At 37.1% G+C, this 17,346-nt stretch overlaps 1 protein-coding gene across 1 annotated transcript in view; it reads right to left on the reverse strand.

Annotated features, from left to right (window-relative positions):
• The window catches only part of man1a2 (mannosidase, alpha, class 1A, member 2), a 110,646-nt gene that overhangs the window by 35,600 nt on the left and 57,700 nt on the right, over window positions 1–17,346 (reverse strand). Inside the window, exons 6-7 of the mRNA XM_048194248.1 lie at window positions 4,342–4,460; window positions 997–1,077 (exon numbers count right to left, since the gene is read on the reverse strand). Of these exons, the coding sequence (XP_048050205.1) occupies window positions 997–1,077; window positions 4,342–4,460 (200 nt within the window). The remainder of the gene's footprint in view (window positions 1–996; window positions 1,078–4,341; window positions 4,461–17,346) is intronic.

A 17,346-nucleotide genomic window follows, 5' to 3' on the forward strand; every position in this document is an offset into this window, starting at 1 on the left:
AATAACAACCCTTAATTAATCTGCTGAGCGCTGCTTTTGTTTAAGCTATACCAACTTTCGCAACATCAGTGCTTGCTTTGATTCTGATCTCTGTAAACAAAATCTCTGTACATGATGTTGCCAAATGATGATGCCAAATTTGGGCACATTTTGTATGTAGCCTTTTTAGTGACTATATGTAATTACATACATATATAATTATATTACATATTACATACATATATAAATTCACTGTTAATCCAGATTTAATGACTCGTGAAGCAATTCATTTATTCAGATCGCTTCTCTCTGTGTTTGCCAGTGGCAGTACAAGCACTAGTAAATTTGACACTCTGCCTCCAACATTCGGCACATGCTGTATTGCATGTCTATGACAGCGCATATGCGGGAAACACTCAGATGAACATAGTGTGACTGTGCTGGACCTGAGGCCTGACACCCAGGCATGTCAAAACATTGTACTGACAGAACAAAAGGTCACTAGGGACAGAGAGGCAGGCAGGGGACAGATGAGTGTGATGACTTTGTATGCAAGTGTGGCGAGTTCCACGTCCAGTATCTAAACTCATCTAATGAAGTGTGTGGAGTGGCAGCGAGGTCGTGCCGCATGGCTGCAGTTTAATTCCTTCGCATTTTCACCTTCAGACTAAAAGGAGGAGAACATTATGATATGCAGTAGCAGAGATACGCTGCCCAGTGATGAGGGAAAAGAGAGGGAGAGTATTTGTGCCCTTCTCCATTAATGTCTATGGGCAGATAAGAGAGAATGGAAGCGTTAATTAACGTGGGCTTGAGAGAGGGACATTTATTTCCCCTGAAAAAGCCGTTCCTAGTTCTCTGAGCCAACATCACCACCGTAAGATGAACTCTCTCTGTCCAGAAACAGAGGCCGGTACACACTTCGATCATCCACAATAACTATGGAACTGCACAGACAGAGAAAAAAAAAATAAAAAATACACTCGCAAAAATCAATAAGAAGTGATGATAACATACCTCCTGTCCAGAGAGGTAGTATGCAGCCAGAAGCCCTCCAATGAAGCGGATGTTGACCTCAAAGACAGATACTTCTGCATTCTGTAGAAACAGAGGGAAAAATGAGAGCGAGTAAGAGCACAATAGTGATTGCCCACTTTTTCAAGGTCTTTGGATCGCAAAGCATGTTTCCCACAAGTATTTCAAAAAAGACTAAACAAAAACAATCACCTAAGAGATAATTCATAACAAACTTAATTTTGAGGAAATGATAATTAAACCTTCAAAAAGACATGATTGCAAATGATATTAAATAAAACAATGACAATACAAAACTACTGACATCAGTACAATATAAAAATTGTAACTTAAAGTCAGATATAAGTCAGATTATATAATTAAGATTTTATGATTTTTTTAAAGTCTCTTATGCTCATCAAGGTTGCATTTGTTTGATCAAAAATACAGAAAAAGCAGTAATACTATAAAAATATTATTACAATTTAAAACAACTTCTTTATTTGAATACATCTTAAAATGTAATTTATTCCTGCGATTGCAAAGCTGAATTTTCAGCGTCATTTCAGTCTTCATTGTCATGTGACCCTTCAGAAATTAATCTAACATGCTGATTTGGTGCTCAACACACATTTCTTATTATTATTAATGTTGAAAATAGTCACGCTGCTTAACATTTTTGTGGAAACCATGACATTTTTTCAGGATTCTTTGATAAATAGAAATTGGAAATGAGCAGCATTTATTTGAAGTATAAATATTTTCTAAGATTATAAATGTCTTTACTATCACTTTTGCATCCTTCTTGAATTAAAGTATTAATCTATTTTAAACTGTAAAAAAAAAAAAAAACGAAAAAAAAAAAATCTTACAGATCCCAAATGTTTGAATGGCAAATGCAGGTATAAAATGCAATATATTTAAAGTTTTTTTTTTTTTTTTTTTGAGCAAAATATTTAAATACATAATCGTTTGAGATTATAAGAACAGTATTGTTAAAACAATCTTTATGGAGAAAACAAAGGTTATTTTTACTTCCAGAAGTCAACTGTTGTACTATATATGCTAATTTAAACAAACATTTAAGCAGCTTCATTAATGTGCATGAAATATCAACTATACACAACAGCCATGCAGTGCTCTCAAATTAACTTCAATTCTACGTCAAAGCTGATTCAATGATCTCTCAGAGAGACTGAAATGAATGCTGGAGCAGAGTATGTGTGTATGTGTTTGTATCATCAACATCCATTTTGTCAGCTTCAACCTTTATTTCGAGAAAATTACCATGAAGCAGTTTTCCACTCAAACAAAGATCACAGTGCAAACAGCGGCTAATCACACACACAGCACATCTTAAAGTCTAGTATAGCAAAATAACTAATTGAACCAATGCAGAAAAAAACATCTAAACAAAGTGAAGTTCAATGGCATGGTTGTGGAAGCTCCCCAAATCCTGTTTTAGCCCTCTCACAATCCCATAAGCCATATCACTTAAAAACAGCACCTGTTTTTGAATATTGCTTATGAAATACAAGCAGGTTTTCTAAAGCACCTTATATTGACTAGGTTTTACACTAATTTGATAAGACAAGAACACGCTTTAACCAACCCCTTTCACTTAGCATTCATTTAGCATGTCTATTAATTTTGACAAAAGTGAACATGCACCAGATTAATTCAGATATGACCCTTCCCTGACCAAGGTCCATTAATTCAGTTTTTGGTTTAACAGCTGCGATTAATGCTGATGGCAGGCAGCCTCATCCATCATCACAACAGAAGCAAAGAGAGGGAGAGAGGGAGAGAGAGAGACATGCATTCTTCAATGAAACACAAAAGAACTTATTTTTAAAAATGTCTCCGTGTCTTTTTGTACATATAATGAAAGGCAATCGGGTTCAATCAGATGTTTTGGACTTTCATTGTATTGACAGAAACAGCTGAAACAGTCTCATATTTAGAATGACATCAGGGTGAGGAAATTTTTTCTCTCCATTATTTTCCATTTTTGGGAAACTATTCTATGTTAAACTATTCATTTAATTCTAAAATGATAGACAGCATTTTATGAGACCCAACTGGTTGAAAAAATTAATTTGAATGTATTTCAGAAATTCACAAATAATACATTAGGTATCATGAACTAATAGTAAACAGTCAAAATATAATACTATATTTTAAAATGTAATTTATTACTTTGATATTATGAAATAACTTAAAATAACTGTTTTCTATTTTAAAATGTAATTGTAAAAGCTGAATTTTCAGAATCATTACTCCAATCTTCAGTGTCACATGACCCTTCAGAAATCATTCTAATATGCTGATTTACTGCTCAAGAAATATTTAATACCATTATCAATGTTGAAAACAGTTGTGCTGCTTAATGTTTTTGTAGAAACAGAATTTCACATGTTTCCCTTCCTCCCCTATGCTTTGCAGTTTATTCCCCTCCTCCAAAAATTACTTCCAGCACCTCCATCCCACTGTGACACGCTGAGCCCTCAACGGCCAGACCCAACGGTCCAAGTGTGAGTCATCCCCTAAAGTGCACATGCTTCGTAAAATACACTTGTCCAAAAGTAACAGTGAGGAGGGGAGAGAGATGAAATTAGGTCAGTGCTCGAAAAGCCAAAAAGATGAACTAAACACGCAGAGGAGATTTCAGGAGCTGGGAGTCCTTCTAAGAGAAAGGCAGCAGAAGGGAGACGGGAGAAAAATGACAACACATGGAGACCAGAGAGATGATAAAGCTGAGAAGACCATACAGGTTCTCCATATCTGATGAAGGAGAGGGCGGTAAAACAACCGATAGAGAGAGAAACTGGAGAAATCCCATTAATGGGTCAGAATGTGAATGCAGAGAGAGAAGGAGAGCAGGAGACACAGGGCCCCTGGGGCCACTCGCTGGCCCCGCTCGTTCTCTGACGTCTCTTTTGTCTTCCATTTTTTCCTCAACATCACCGGCTAATTCTGGAGGCAGAGCTCCGCCGGTTCGCATTGTTTCCATGGCGCCAGTCTCGTCTCCTAGATACGGTGATGTGTCACATCAACTCTGTTCTCACCACACGTTTTCCACGAAGTGCCACCATAATCTGATCAAAACCTGAAAGATTCACACACGCTGAGGACTGAAGTCTTTGAGGAGTTATGGGGTGTCGAATGACTGTTAATACAGCTGTGTCAGCCGGCTGCCAAAGTATACGGCTTACCACTGTGAAATAACAGTGTCCTGAGATATCACTGTGTCTATAAACAAAAACAGACTTGCTTTGCCCCAAACCTACAAAGACAAGTGCTGTTAGTGATCTTGTGCGAGTTCATGTTCGAGTCTTGGCCACTTACCACACTGAAATCCAGGTTTTGCTCGATCCACTCCTGGCCGTCCTTAAACTCGTCATGGAGGCCCATTATGTAAAGGGTATCCAGGGCGTCTACTATAGTGGCCCCCATCTGGGAATTACCTGTGGAGAGGATGTGAAATATTTACTGAATACATATGCAACACACTAATTAAAATGATAACAAACCTAAAAATTACATAATAAGTCCCATCTGATGCAAGCAATATTAATATACATTATGCTAAGGGCAGTGCATATTAAGTAAAAACAAACCATTTGCTACGCTACCATTAAAAAGTATGGGGTCATTACGATTTTTATTTTTAAAGAAATTAGTAAAATTATTCAGCAATGATGCATAAAATTGAATTAAAAAATATCTGTAAAGACATAAACGTAAAAAAAATATTTCCATTAAAAAAAAAATCTCTTTATTGAGCTCTCTATTCATCAAAGAATCCTGAAAAATGTATCACTGTTACCACAAAATAAGCAGCACAACCGTTTTCAATATTGATAATAATAAAAAATGTCTGTTGAGCACCAAATCAGCATATTAGAAAGATTTCAGAAGGATCATGTGACACTAAAGACTGGAGTAATGATGCTGAAAATTCAGCAAATTGCATAATTAGAGCTGAAAAGGCGTGAATTATAACATTGCATCTGCGCATGTGGAATTGCGCTCTCACGCTAATTTGCCCCGTTTAGTAAATCTGGCCCCTGGTTTCACAGACAATGCTTAAGCTAGTCCCCGACTAAAATATGCATGTTTGAGCTGTTTTTACTGAAACCAGCTAGCAGTGACATCTTTAAATATGTCAGTGCCATTGTTTTGTCTCAAGATGCACACCAGTTATGTTTTTTAAGGTACATTTATAAAAGCTATTTAAATGTCCTAATTGAACTAAGGACTAATCCTGGCTTAATCTAAGCCCTGTCTGTGAAACCGGGCCAAAATGTATTAAAATATATTAAATAAAAAACAGTTATTTAAAATTTCACAACATTACTGTTTTTACTGTATTTTGATCAAATAAATGCAGCCTTGGTTTTTGAATTTTTGAATGGTAATATACACAACTATTTTTATTTCCAGAGGACTTTAGAGGAATAATTATGATTATATGAAGAAAAAGACTGAAATTTAAGTTCCTATGGACACATAATCTTCCCTTCTAGTCAGCTGTTAAACCCTGTGAATGGATCATTAAGACAGTGATTTGAACTCAAGAAATGGATCAGTCTGATTTGTGATGAAGGATTCAGACATCACTACTACAATTCTGAATGCTCAAAGGAGAGCTAGAGCAGATATCAAGATTTAGCTGAAACTTTACCTTACCGTTGTATTTCTGTTCTAATATTTTTAAATTTGTTTGCTCAAAGAACTTGGGGAGCTCCTGTAACATGATCACCTTCTGTTAAAGGGCCCTGTTCAAGTTCAAGATCAGATTTCAGCAATCCTGTTATCCCACAAAGAGTGGAAAACTATCTAGACATGCTGTGTGGCATCTCTCTCTCCGTCTGTAGAACCGCAATATTATCATCATCATTATTGTCAGGAACTCCAAATCACTCTAAAAATACCCAGCAGCCCTCAGCCTCTTAGCTCTTCTAATCTGTCAGGACTGCTGCTTCAGTTTGTCCAGAGGCACCCCAAATGGCCCCAGCCCTTCACAAAGCACAAACACTTTTGCTTTTCATCCCTCTTTTTACAAGACCTAAAGCCCTTACGTCATTTAAGACCATACTTAAATTTACTGCCTTCCTCTCTATCGCCCTTTCCAATTCATTTTTCTACACCTTATTTCACTACAGAACCGTATTAGTCCCTCATCTGTGAGTTCACCTCAAATAAAATAAAATTACTCAAATTAATCAAAGAAAATAAAATAGCTGCAAAAGATTTTGATATAATCCAACTGGCTGCACATTCATTCCTCACTGCCTCATTTACACTCCAATAAATACAGTGCCTATCTGGACTAAAATCCACACTCTCTGGCTCTCTCCTGGACTGGAAATCAGGCCTCATCATACTGAATGAATCTTGATTGGCATTTACACAAGGCTGGCATTCTGGATGCCAGACTTTGCTGGTGTAAATCAAATTGGACTCAATAAAGTTACTTGGGGAATTCCAATGGTAATCAGTCCAAGTTTCTCTCTCTACTTCCTACAAGCCATCTTTTCATCCCACGCTCCCTCACTTAGTGTCATCCATGCCAGTTTCATTTGGTGACAGATTGCAAGCTGTTCTAATATGAACGCACAAGTGGCAGCCGGCGTGATGATTTCATTCTTCGGATTCAGTTTTTTCTTCAGATTCTCCACTGCCTCATCTTGAGAAAGAAACACTGGAGAGGTTTTCAGTGGTTGTGGTGTGGTTCAGAGGTTTATTTAGTTAAATGCAAGAGTTTTTGACTCTGGGTACTTATTTATACAAAAAAAAGGAGGAAAAGCTTTACTTTGTTGTATCTCCAAGCCAAAGGCATGAATGAGAAGGCTTTTTCCACTCTATCTGTCTTGTCTCAAAGGTTTATCAAAGGAATGGAGTGGGGGACAAAGCCAAACCCCATCCATATCTCACAGTTTAGTGCTCACCATTTCTGCTGCCACTGATTCTTCCTGGACCCTGAATGCAACATCTGCTGTGTTCATCAACAAACTGCCCTGGCTAAGTGTGTGCGAGAGAGAACAGTAGAAAGAAAAGAAAGCGTAATGAACAAGAGACATTAGACCACACAGATGGAGTTGATGGAGATTTTTATCTTGTATATATACACGCACTACCATTAAAAAAAAATTGGGTGGGTACGTTTTTTTTTTTTAAATGTCTTTGAAAAAAAAGCTTCTTATACATGCTCACCAAGGCTTATTTATTTAATAGAAAAGAAATTTCAGTAAAAACAGCAATTTTATGAAATACTACAATCGTTTTCTATTTAAATATATTTTAAAATGTTATTAAAAGCTACATTTTCAGCATCATTACTCCAGTCTTCAGTGTCACATGATCATTCAGAAATCATTCTAATATGCTGATTTGGTGCTCAAGAAACATTTATGATTATTATCAATGTTGAAAGCAGTTGTGCTGCTTAATATTTTTCTGCAAACAGCGATACATTTTTTCAAGATTATTTGATGAACAGAAAATTCAACAGGACAGCATTTATTTAAAATAGAAATATTTTGTAACAATATAAATGTATTTAATCCCACTTATCAATTTGTGTCCTTGCTGAATAAACGTATTAATCTTACTGACCACAAACGTTTGAACAGTAGTCTATACCTTTCTATATCTTTATACACAGGGGTGCACATAACTTTTGGTCTGGTTCTCAAGGGAGCACCTGGAGATGCTGCATGGTACTCAAACTTTACGCAACATTCTTATCCTACAAGTTGTCGTCATCACTTTCGTCCTGACTGCTCTCCTCACTATCTTCTTTGCTCTCGAACATGGCAGATGATGAGGAGGATGATGTTTTGTTTTTATTTTACTAACATTAATGACACAGACAACAGCAGGAATATTAGGCTGCTGTCACTTTAAGACCAAATGCGTGGACCGAATATACTGACACACATCCAGTTTCTTTTTCAACCGTTCACTTATGACATAACCAAGAGAATACTTGCCGAAATGGGTATTTTGACAAAATTTTGTGTGTACGTGTCCATTCAAGTGCAAGTAAACTTGAAAGAAGATTTCATATAGTGTGGCGCTGTCTGAAAGCCTCTCTCTTTCTCTCTCTCAGCATGCGCGCGCTTCAGGTGCGTGAGGTGCGCAAGTCCTGATTTTTGACTCTTCTTCCGTGTTTAAAATCTTTTGAATGTGTAAATTGGCAAGACAAAACACATCCAAATGATAAACTTTCACATTATGATGGTTAAACTTAGCAGTTAATCCACAAATCACATGCATGCCGAACCACAGGGCCTGGTCCGTATGGATCACGGATCAACTGCGATCCGTCGCACCCCTAATAATTGATGATCACACTTATCATTATGATTGCTATCTTACCAGAGATGGAGAAAAATCCTACTCCTGTGTCCCTGTCCCCAAAAATGCTCGTACTCAAAAGCGCCTCCACGTCTTCTGGTATGCATCATTTATTTTTACCACGCATGCGCAGCAGTTATGTGCACCCCTGTTTATACAGGCTAAACTACTGCATAAAGAGCTATATGAAGATTATAATATTGCCTGAACAGATTATTTAAAGCACTTTTAAATTGCTTCAGATCAGACCTCCAGAAAGACCTTCAATTAAAATCCACAAATGAAACTGCTCCAGTTTTAACCTATGCATCAGTAAGGCACGTAAAACGTGGGTTTGAACTAAACACCATAAAGCCTAATTGCCTTGTGGCTCTATTCTGTATGCATCATCTCTCTCAAGGAATGTTTTATTATCACCAATTTGTATTCTATAAAGTGCATTGAGACCAAGCGCAAAAAAAAAAAAAAAAAAAAAAAAAAAAAAAAAAAACATTTCCAGTGCAATTTCCACAAATGAGTCATGAGGCCAAAAGCCATGCTGAACTCTAAATAACAGTCAACTGGTGAGCTGGTGAACACGGTCGCTGTGATTGGCTGTTTAGACGCATCTTAATATGAGTAACCATAAATGAAAGGTTTCAGCGTTTTGCAGGGTCAAGTCATCACGCTCCTGGTGAATCAGTGCATGATGAAACTATTACCAAAAATGCTGGGAGTATACAGATGTAGAATGGCTAAAAGGTACATTTGAATTCAATGTTTATGTAACATCCTGTTGGTGGAATTAATAAAAACGGCATCTGAAGCAGTGGTTTTATTTATAAATATCCTATTTTCCAATTTATTGCTCAGTTTTTACCAAAAGATAAGTATCATAGTGATGCAATATTTGCTTGGTTATTTCTAAGGCTCACTTGAATTTGTCCTAGAAGTGGCATTATGATTTCTTAAAAGCCTGTCTTCATATAACAATGCTGCCTAGCAGTTGCCTTCGGTGTTAGAGGTTCTTCATCACATTATGACATGTGTGTTAGGTATTGCAGACTATTTCAGAATGGACAACTTGCCTTTTCCCCGAGACACTTAACTTTGCTGATGCTCTTGAAATGAAAATCCAACATTAATTTCAAGCTCCAGTGCAGTTAACGCTAAGGATATTAGATTAACTTTTTAAGGTCACAAACTTATTTCTGTATTTCCTCCCCCCGAGAAATCTGAGAAGCACAAGTAGAAAGCAGAACATGAAACATACTGTATATTCTGACCAGATAAAATGCTGCACAGTCAGAAGCGATCACCTTCAATCATCAGACCGAGACACTAGAGTTCACGTCCACAGACACGGGTTGCGTATTGTTTGCTGGAAGCTTTCGGCTGCGTTTTTCCAGCATTTCTGCATTTACATTTATTTCATACAGGTCTTAGCCATTACTTATCCATACAGGCTCAGATTGCAAACCCACTGGAGTGTGACTGGAAATGTGGGTGCTGCAAATGAAACTACAGGCTCTGCTGATCTTAGCTAGTGGAAAGTAGCAGCAGAATTGTGTAAATATTGAGAGAACGCAATACTGGAAAGCTTGAGTGTGCGTACTGTGTATTTGCCATGGTTGAGGAATTCTTTTGAAGTTTGGGTTATTGGAAATGAAAACAAATCACATATATTTGAACTGTGGGGTTTCCTGAGGATTCTCTCCTCTTGTATTAATCCCATTCCAATTTTCGGTTGTGATTTTAAAATTACAAAGCTTAATACCACCGGCCTCAATTTGCCAAGACGTAGCCGCGAAATGTCACACACTGATATTAAAAGAAAGGTTCACTGAAAATCATGTTTAGGTCCTCACCCCAATTAAGTGTATCAGTGAAAGAATGAAATCACGTTTGCCTCATCAAGTATCACGGTCACCATTAAAGCTAATGAATAGCTCACGGTCCAGTTACATTACGAATTCTGCTGTGATACAGTAAAATGCTAAAGATCATTATTAGCGGTGCTTGCTTTTATTACCACTTTCACATAGAGTTAAGAATTTGAACAATTGCTTAATTCACATACACACACACGTTTTTTAATGGTTTTTGAGTTTTAATTAATTCTTAGGCTCACCTAGGATGCATTTATGTGATAAAAAAAAAATTCAGTGAAAACAGCAATATCATGAAATATTATTACAACTCAAAATAACTTTTCTACTAATATATTTTAAAATGTTTTTTTTTTTTTATTCCTCTGATGGCAAAGCTGGATTTTCAACAGCCATTACTTCAGTCACATGATCCTTCAGAAATCATTGCAATATGCTTATTTGGTGCTCAAGAAACTTATCTTTTCAGTATTTTGTGGAAACATTTTTGTCAGGATTCTTTGATGAATAGAAAGTTCAAAAGAACGGCATTTATCTGACATATGATTTTTTGTAGCAATGTAAAAGTCTTTACTCTCACTTTTGATCAATTTAATGCATCCTTGCTAAAGTTAAAATATGTGGTATTCCTACCAACTCAGCAGCAGAAGCGAATGACAAAGGATAAAAATACTATAGAATAAAACACAGAAATAATGACAATGGCTCTCCATTTGATGGGATGTGGGCTTTTTGTATTAAGCTGGGTGCACAGTGTTTTTTTTTATTCCCAACAGTTTTTGACTGTTGCTTGTTAGATTGTATGCTATGACCCAAGAGGCATCCTTGGGTAAAAGCAAAGGCAGACAGTCAAACATCAATCGTCTTTTATGTCAGACTGTAAGCTATACACATCATAGCTAAGATTTTCATGACTGACAGTGTAGACTGGCCATTTTAAGTCAGCAGTTCACAGCTATCCTGCTGTCCTCATTCACATGTGAAACTGAAATAATACTGCACAAACCCAAGCAAGTCCTTGCACTAATGAAAGCGGTCTAAAGCCTGGCCTGGAGTCAGATGTGGCTGGGCAAAAGTGGTCTGCTTGGTTCTTTACTAGACAGCTGTCAGAACAGTCACACTGCAGGACTGTGACCCACAATTAAGGACACGGTACTTCAAAAGGTCAAGATAAATTGCTAAGGCACTTCATAAGAATCTCATGCTAAGCATTACAAGATGATTTTCCTCCATCACCAAAAGATATTTTACGACTAGCTCATAAATTTGGGAAAAAAGCAAAATAAAAATAAAATAAAATAAAACCAAAAACTGCATTAATGCATCATTTGTTGGGCTCCAAAAGATTCATTTAACTTTTGATGCAATTAAAAAAAAAAAAAAACTTGCATGCTTGATTAATTTATTTTTTTGTAATCTGAACTAGAGTCTGCCTGCACCTTGAGAAAGAGTTTGAAGACCAGGTGCCACCATGTGCGCTCTTCACACTGTAACACACACATACAATCACAGTCCATGTACAGGTGCTCTGGTCAAAATAACACATCGGCACTCAAGTCACGTACATTCAGCTCTCAAGGGCACACTAGTGTCTGTCTGTCTCTCATGATCTCTTAATGAATAACTGCACAGACATTTCAACAGCTTATTTCCATCACCATGTCTCCTTTCTTACCAAATCTCTGCCTCCTTCCTGCACTCTTCTATCTCTGCTCTGCTTGTAATTTGGTGTTTGCTGTGTTCTGTGCTTGCTGTCACTCACTGCAAGTGGCTGATGAATATTTACTGAGTCACAGCACTTTGATGAATGGTTGTAGTGGTGATGCCGAGTGAGAGGTGTGATCCCTTTTTCTCAGACACACAGACTCTTGCACCATTTTAATGCTGCAGAGACTCATGGGGCACGGTATTCTCCGGGTAGTGCAGCAAGGACAGGGTCGGTATCATGTTGGAGAGTAACCGACTAAAAAATAGCAATGCCACTGACTTAACTAAATTTTTCAGTACAAACATAGCAGCTTGTTTTCAAACTAGAGCAGCTTTTCCAGTTAACAGCAATTAGTTACTATTAATACTATTATTATATACATTCACAAATAATATAATCAAATAGGGCCATTTATTACGTTTTTATATATATTTGTACTGTAGCTTGTAGTGTAGCTACTTTTTTTGTCTGCATTAACTGCATTGAAAATGTCAAGCTACAAGCCAACACTGGCATGTTATGACTTTTGTTCCATATTTTCTCCTTCTTAGACTCCATCTTCCATTTCTTTTCCCACTCCTTTTAGGGTTTTGTTTCTAGGTCTCCTCTAACATGTCAAGGGCTTGCGTGCATTCCTGGTGGACTGTAATTTCCCACCTGTGCTTGGCATCTTCTCATCTATTAAAAGTTTAATCCCAGCAGAACCTTGGTAGAGCGGGAATGGAGCTGGAATCAGTCAGTCAGTTGGGAACGTTTGCAGCATTTTCTTTCTGTGCCAGCTGTAAACATGCTAATTCAAAGTAAGCCTCATAGCACTAAACTGAGAACAATAAATACAAGCCACTTCAGAACAGTGCTGTGTGGTTCCCTCTACATGATATGGATGTGTGCAAAAGTACATATTTTAAAAAAATCCTCAAAAAGGGTATCCTTCAGGGTCAATGTCGCTAATCTAAGCGACCATCAACACCCATTCATACTGCACTCTTGCCCTAAAAGCATCAGAGAGGACTATGAATCTTCTTGAAGTTGCAGAAAGCAGTGGTCTTTAGAAATACAGCTATGCAAGCAGACATCATGCAAGACGTGCAGGCTGTATACACACGTATTCACATGATTTATGGCACTACGCCACGCATGACACATACAGCCCTACATTTTGCGCATACTAATTTTCTGCAGAAGTTCTGTTCTCAAAGAATCCATCACCTCAAACTCAGAGATGGCAGAGCTGGCATGACCTAACTTATTGAATGTGTTTGCCATCTGCAGGGAGAGGTGTATTGGCTGGGGACTAGACTTTTGCTAAGCAAGAATGCAATTTGCCTATTTTATACAGCTGTACTAAGTACTGCAGAGATGTTTTTCAGGTATTTAAAAACCGTATCAAGTAAACAATTAACCCTCTGGAGTCTGAGGCTGATTTGGGGCCTGGAGAAGGTTTGACATGCCCTGACATGTGTGCTTTTTTCAGTTGTTCATAAACATATTAATGACAAAAGTGTCATTACACTGTATTCAGCACAAACTAGGCTACCATAATATGTGAGGAACATGTATGTACATGTTTGTATTTTTGAAGGAATAACGTTTATGCGTGGTTATTGAAAAAACAAAAAACTTAAGTCACTGAAATAAGGCCAAAAAAAGTATATTAACCCTCTGGAGTCTGAGGCTGATTTGGGGCCTGGAGAAGTTTTGACATGCCCTGACATTTGTGCTTTTTTCAGTTGTTCATAAACATATTAATGACACAAGTGTCATTACACTGTATTCAGCACAAACTAGGCTACCATAATATGTGAGGAACATGTGTGTACATGTTTGTGTTTTTGAAGGAATAACGTTTATGCGTGGTTACTGAAAAAACAAAAAACTTAAGTCACTGATATAAGGCCAATAAAAGTATATTAAATCTGTGTTCACAAGACTTTTGGGTATTGAAGGTTGTAGACTAGAGTTTTTGCTTCAAAATTATGTAAAAATTATGCTGACTACTCTTTCATTTATAACAATATACTGATTTAGTTTTTGTAAGACACTTTTTGCCAAGAAACACGGTATGCGAGGAGGCGTGAATCTCCATGAATAATGGCTCATTCTCACCTGTGAAGACAAAAGAATTGAATAGTAATGACCTGAAAAGACTTGCATATTAATGAGGCATTTCAGTCAGGTAGGCTGTGAAAAAAAACTTCTGTGATGTCTCAAGCCCATCATGGTATATGAAACATACAGAAAAATGTTATTACAATATAAAATAATGGTTTTATATTATACTTTAAAATATAATGTATTTCTGTGATGCAAAGAGTCTGAATATAGGCTTTTAGTTTAAAAGCATGCACATTTGGAGAAATACAGGATTCTCATATGTTTATGTCAATTTTCTATACAGAGGAGTTATTTTTTATTTAATATTCATTGTTATCTCTATGAGCGCTGGTGTTTGCAATTCATACTGCAGCCGGAGGGCGCTCTGTGCATTTTAGTCCACAAATTCACCTAAGAAGAAGACGATATTCCATGAATGGTGTTTACCAATTCATACTACAGCCGGAGGGCGCTAAAGAAACAAAAACTCACTTAAAACTTATCAATAGAAGAAAACAAACAGGAATTTACTGCATGTCTTCCAGAGATCGCTAACCATGGCTTTTTCATCCAGATAAACAATTTTCAAGGCAATAAATACACGATTGAGATGATGAATGCATGTGTTGTCTCTGAATTTGCGTCTGAATAGCGCTGGCTCCGTGGGCGTGGCCGCATTAGTGGGTAATGAGCTGAATCACGGACTTCTGACATGGCTCTCTTTTCATACAGATTACATAAACACAGAATGTTTGTTTTCGATTTGACTTGCACGATTTAAAACCTGACATTTCAACGTTTTGTTAGACATAAGTATGAATTTTTTGTGATTAGTATTCACTAAGTTACACTTCATTTTCTGAGAACTATCAGATTGGACTTCGTTCAGAGGGAGATGAGAGATCACGCATCATGTTAGTTTTCTTTATTTTACAAAAAGCACAACATTTTGTTTTTACTCTGAGTGTATACAAATAAAAGGAGATATTCTATAGTTTCAATTGATGTATTACTTATGTCTCTATGACAACAAATGACAGAGTATTTTAAGTCTGTTTTGCTGCAATGTGAAAAAAAACCTGCAAAACGCGCCGGCGCGTTTTTAGACCTCAGAGTGTTAAATCTGTGTTCACAAGACTTCTGGGTATTGGAGGTTGTAGACTAGAGTTTTTGCTTCAGAATTATGTAAAAAATTATGCTGACTACTCCTTCATATAAAACAATATATTGATTTAGTTTTTGTAAGACACTTTTGTCAAGAAACACAGTATGCATGGAAGCGTGAATCATCATGAATAATGGGTCATTTGCACCCGAGAAGACAAAAGAATCACATAATAATGACCTGAAATGACTTGCATATTAATGAGGCCTTTCAGTCAGGTAGGCTGTGAAAAAACCCTCTGTAATCATGTCTCAGCTCAATTTAAAATAATGGTATTCTATTATATTCTTTAAAATGTAATGTATTTCTGTGATGCAAAGTGTCTGAACAATTATGTTACCTCTATGGCATTTCATATAGGCTTGTAGCTTAAAAGCATGCACATTTGGAGAAATATTGATGGATTCTTATACGTTTATGTCAATATTCTATACTGTGGAGTAATATTTATTCAATATTTATTATCATCACTATGAGTGCTGAATACTGTGTTTTCAATTCATACTTGCAGCCGGAGGGCGCTCTCTGTACACCTTTAGGCCACAAATTCATATAAAGAAGATGGGAACCAGGAACTAACGGCATGTCTTCTAGAGGTCGCTAACCATGGCTTTAACATACAGATAAACACTTTTCAGGACAATAAATACACGATTGAGACAATGCATACAAGTATTGCCTCTGAATTTGCCTCTGAATAGTGCTGGCTCTGTGGGCGTGGCCGCATTAGCAGATAATGAGCTGAATCACTGACTTCTGACATGGCTCTCTTTTCATACAGATTACATAAACACAGAATGTTTGTTTTCGATTTGACTTGCTTGATTTAAAACCTGACATTTCAACGTTTTTTTAGACATAAATGTCATTTTTTTTGTCATTAGTATTCATAAGTTACAGTTCATTTTCTGAGAACTATCAGATTGGACTTTGTTCAGAGGGAGACGAGAGATCACGCATCATGTTAGTTTTCTTTATTTTACAAAAAGCACAACATTGTGTTTTTACTCTGAGTGTACACAAATAAAAGAAGACATTCTATAGTTTCAATTGATATATTATGTCTCTATGACAAGAAATGACAGAGTATTTTAAGTCTGTTTTGCTGCAATGTGAAAAAAAAATCCTGCAAAACGCGTCGGCGCATTTTCAGACTTCAGGGAGTTAATACGCATCCACATACATACAATTTGTGTGTATATAATATGTAAAGGCACAGTATGCATGTTTAGCCGCTAGAAGTTGCTTCAAAACAACAACAAACATAGCTTGATGATGCAGTGAATGAATCATGGAAGTTGTCGTCTTCACCACAGCCGATGGAAAGCAATCTGACGGGGCAGAAATCATGTTCGTGGATGAGCTCATGTATTTAAGTTTTATTAAAGTTACTGTGGTATGAAGCAGCGCGGGGCAGAGAGCCGTAGGAGCGGAACTAATTAGAGACACCTGCGTGACACACCAGTCTCAAGTCCCATGGAGGAGTGCACACTAGGCGTTTTTGTTTGGCTTTTGTAAAGTGAGGGACATAATCGATAATATCAGGTTACACATCATTAAAACAACAATTGCAGTATTATCGTAGACGAAATATATTGCACAGCCCTAGTTGAAAGTTGTTATAATGTTAGGGTGTACTCACACTAGGTGCTCTGAACTGTGCCCGATTGTGTTTTACCCCCAAATCCCAGTTCGTTTGACTAGAGTGATTGCTCCGTACCGTGCCCGGGCATGGTTCGTTTAGCTTTCCCTGGCCCGCTTGGAAGAGGTGGGCCAGAGCATGGTTCGGTTGGGCTTGCCGTAGCATGGAACAGCTACTACTTTTGTGTGCGCTCCTGTTATTATTACTAAGGCAAACATCTTTATTACTACTTGAATAGTACACGTTTCAATTAATGTAATTAATTTGAGTGTATTTGGGTTTATAACGGGCCTGGTTCTCACCTTATTAATGAACAGGAATTGTAATTTGCGAGTAAAGCTGCAGATTTCTCCATTAACGTCAGCTGCCTTCGTAATAATCCTCAGATACGTGCAAGTGAAAATTGTTGTGCGGCATAAATTATATTTCTATTTAGGCAGTATCTTAGCAAAAGTGCTTTTCTTCCTGTTTTCTTCCTTACAAAAAGTTGCATCGTATAGGACGGTCCAAG

Source organism: Megalobrama amblycephala, linkage group LG6, assembly GCF_018812025.1.
Source record: "Megalobrama amblycephala isolate DHTTF-2021 linkage group LG6, ASM1881202v1, whole genome shotgun sequence".
Classification (NCBI taxonomy): Eukaryota; Metazoa; Chordata; class Actinopteri; order Cypriniformes; family Xenocyprididae; genus Megalobrama; species Megalobrama amblycephala.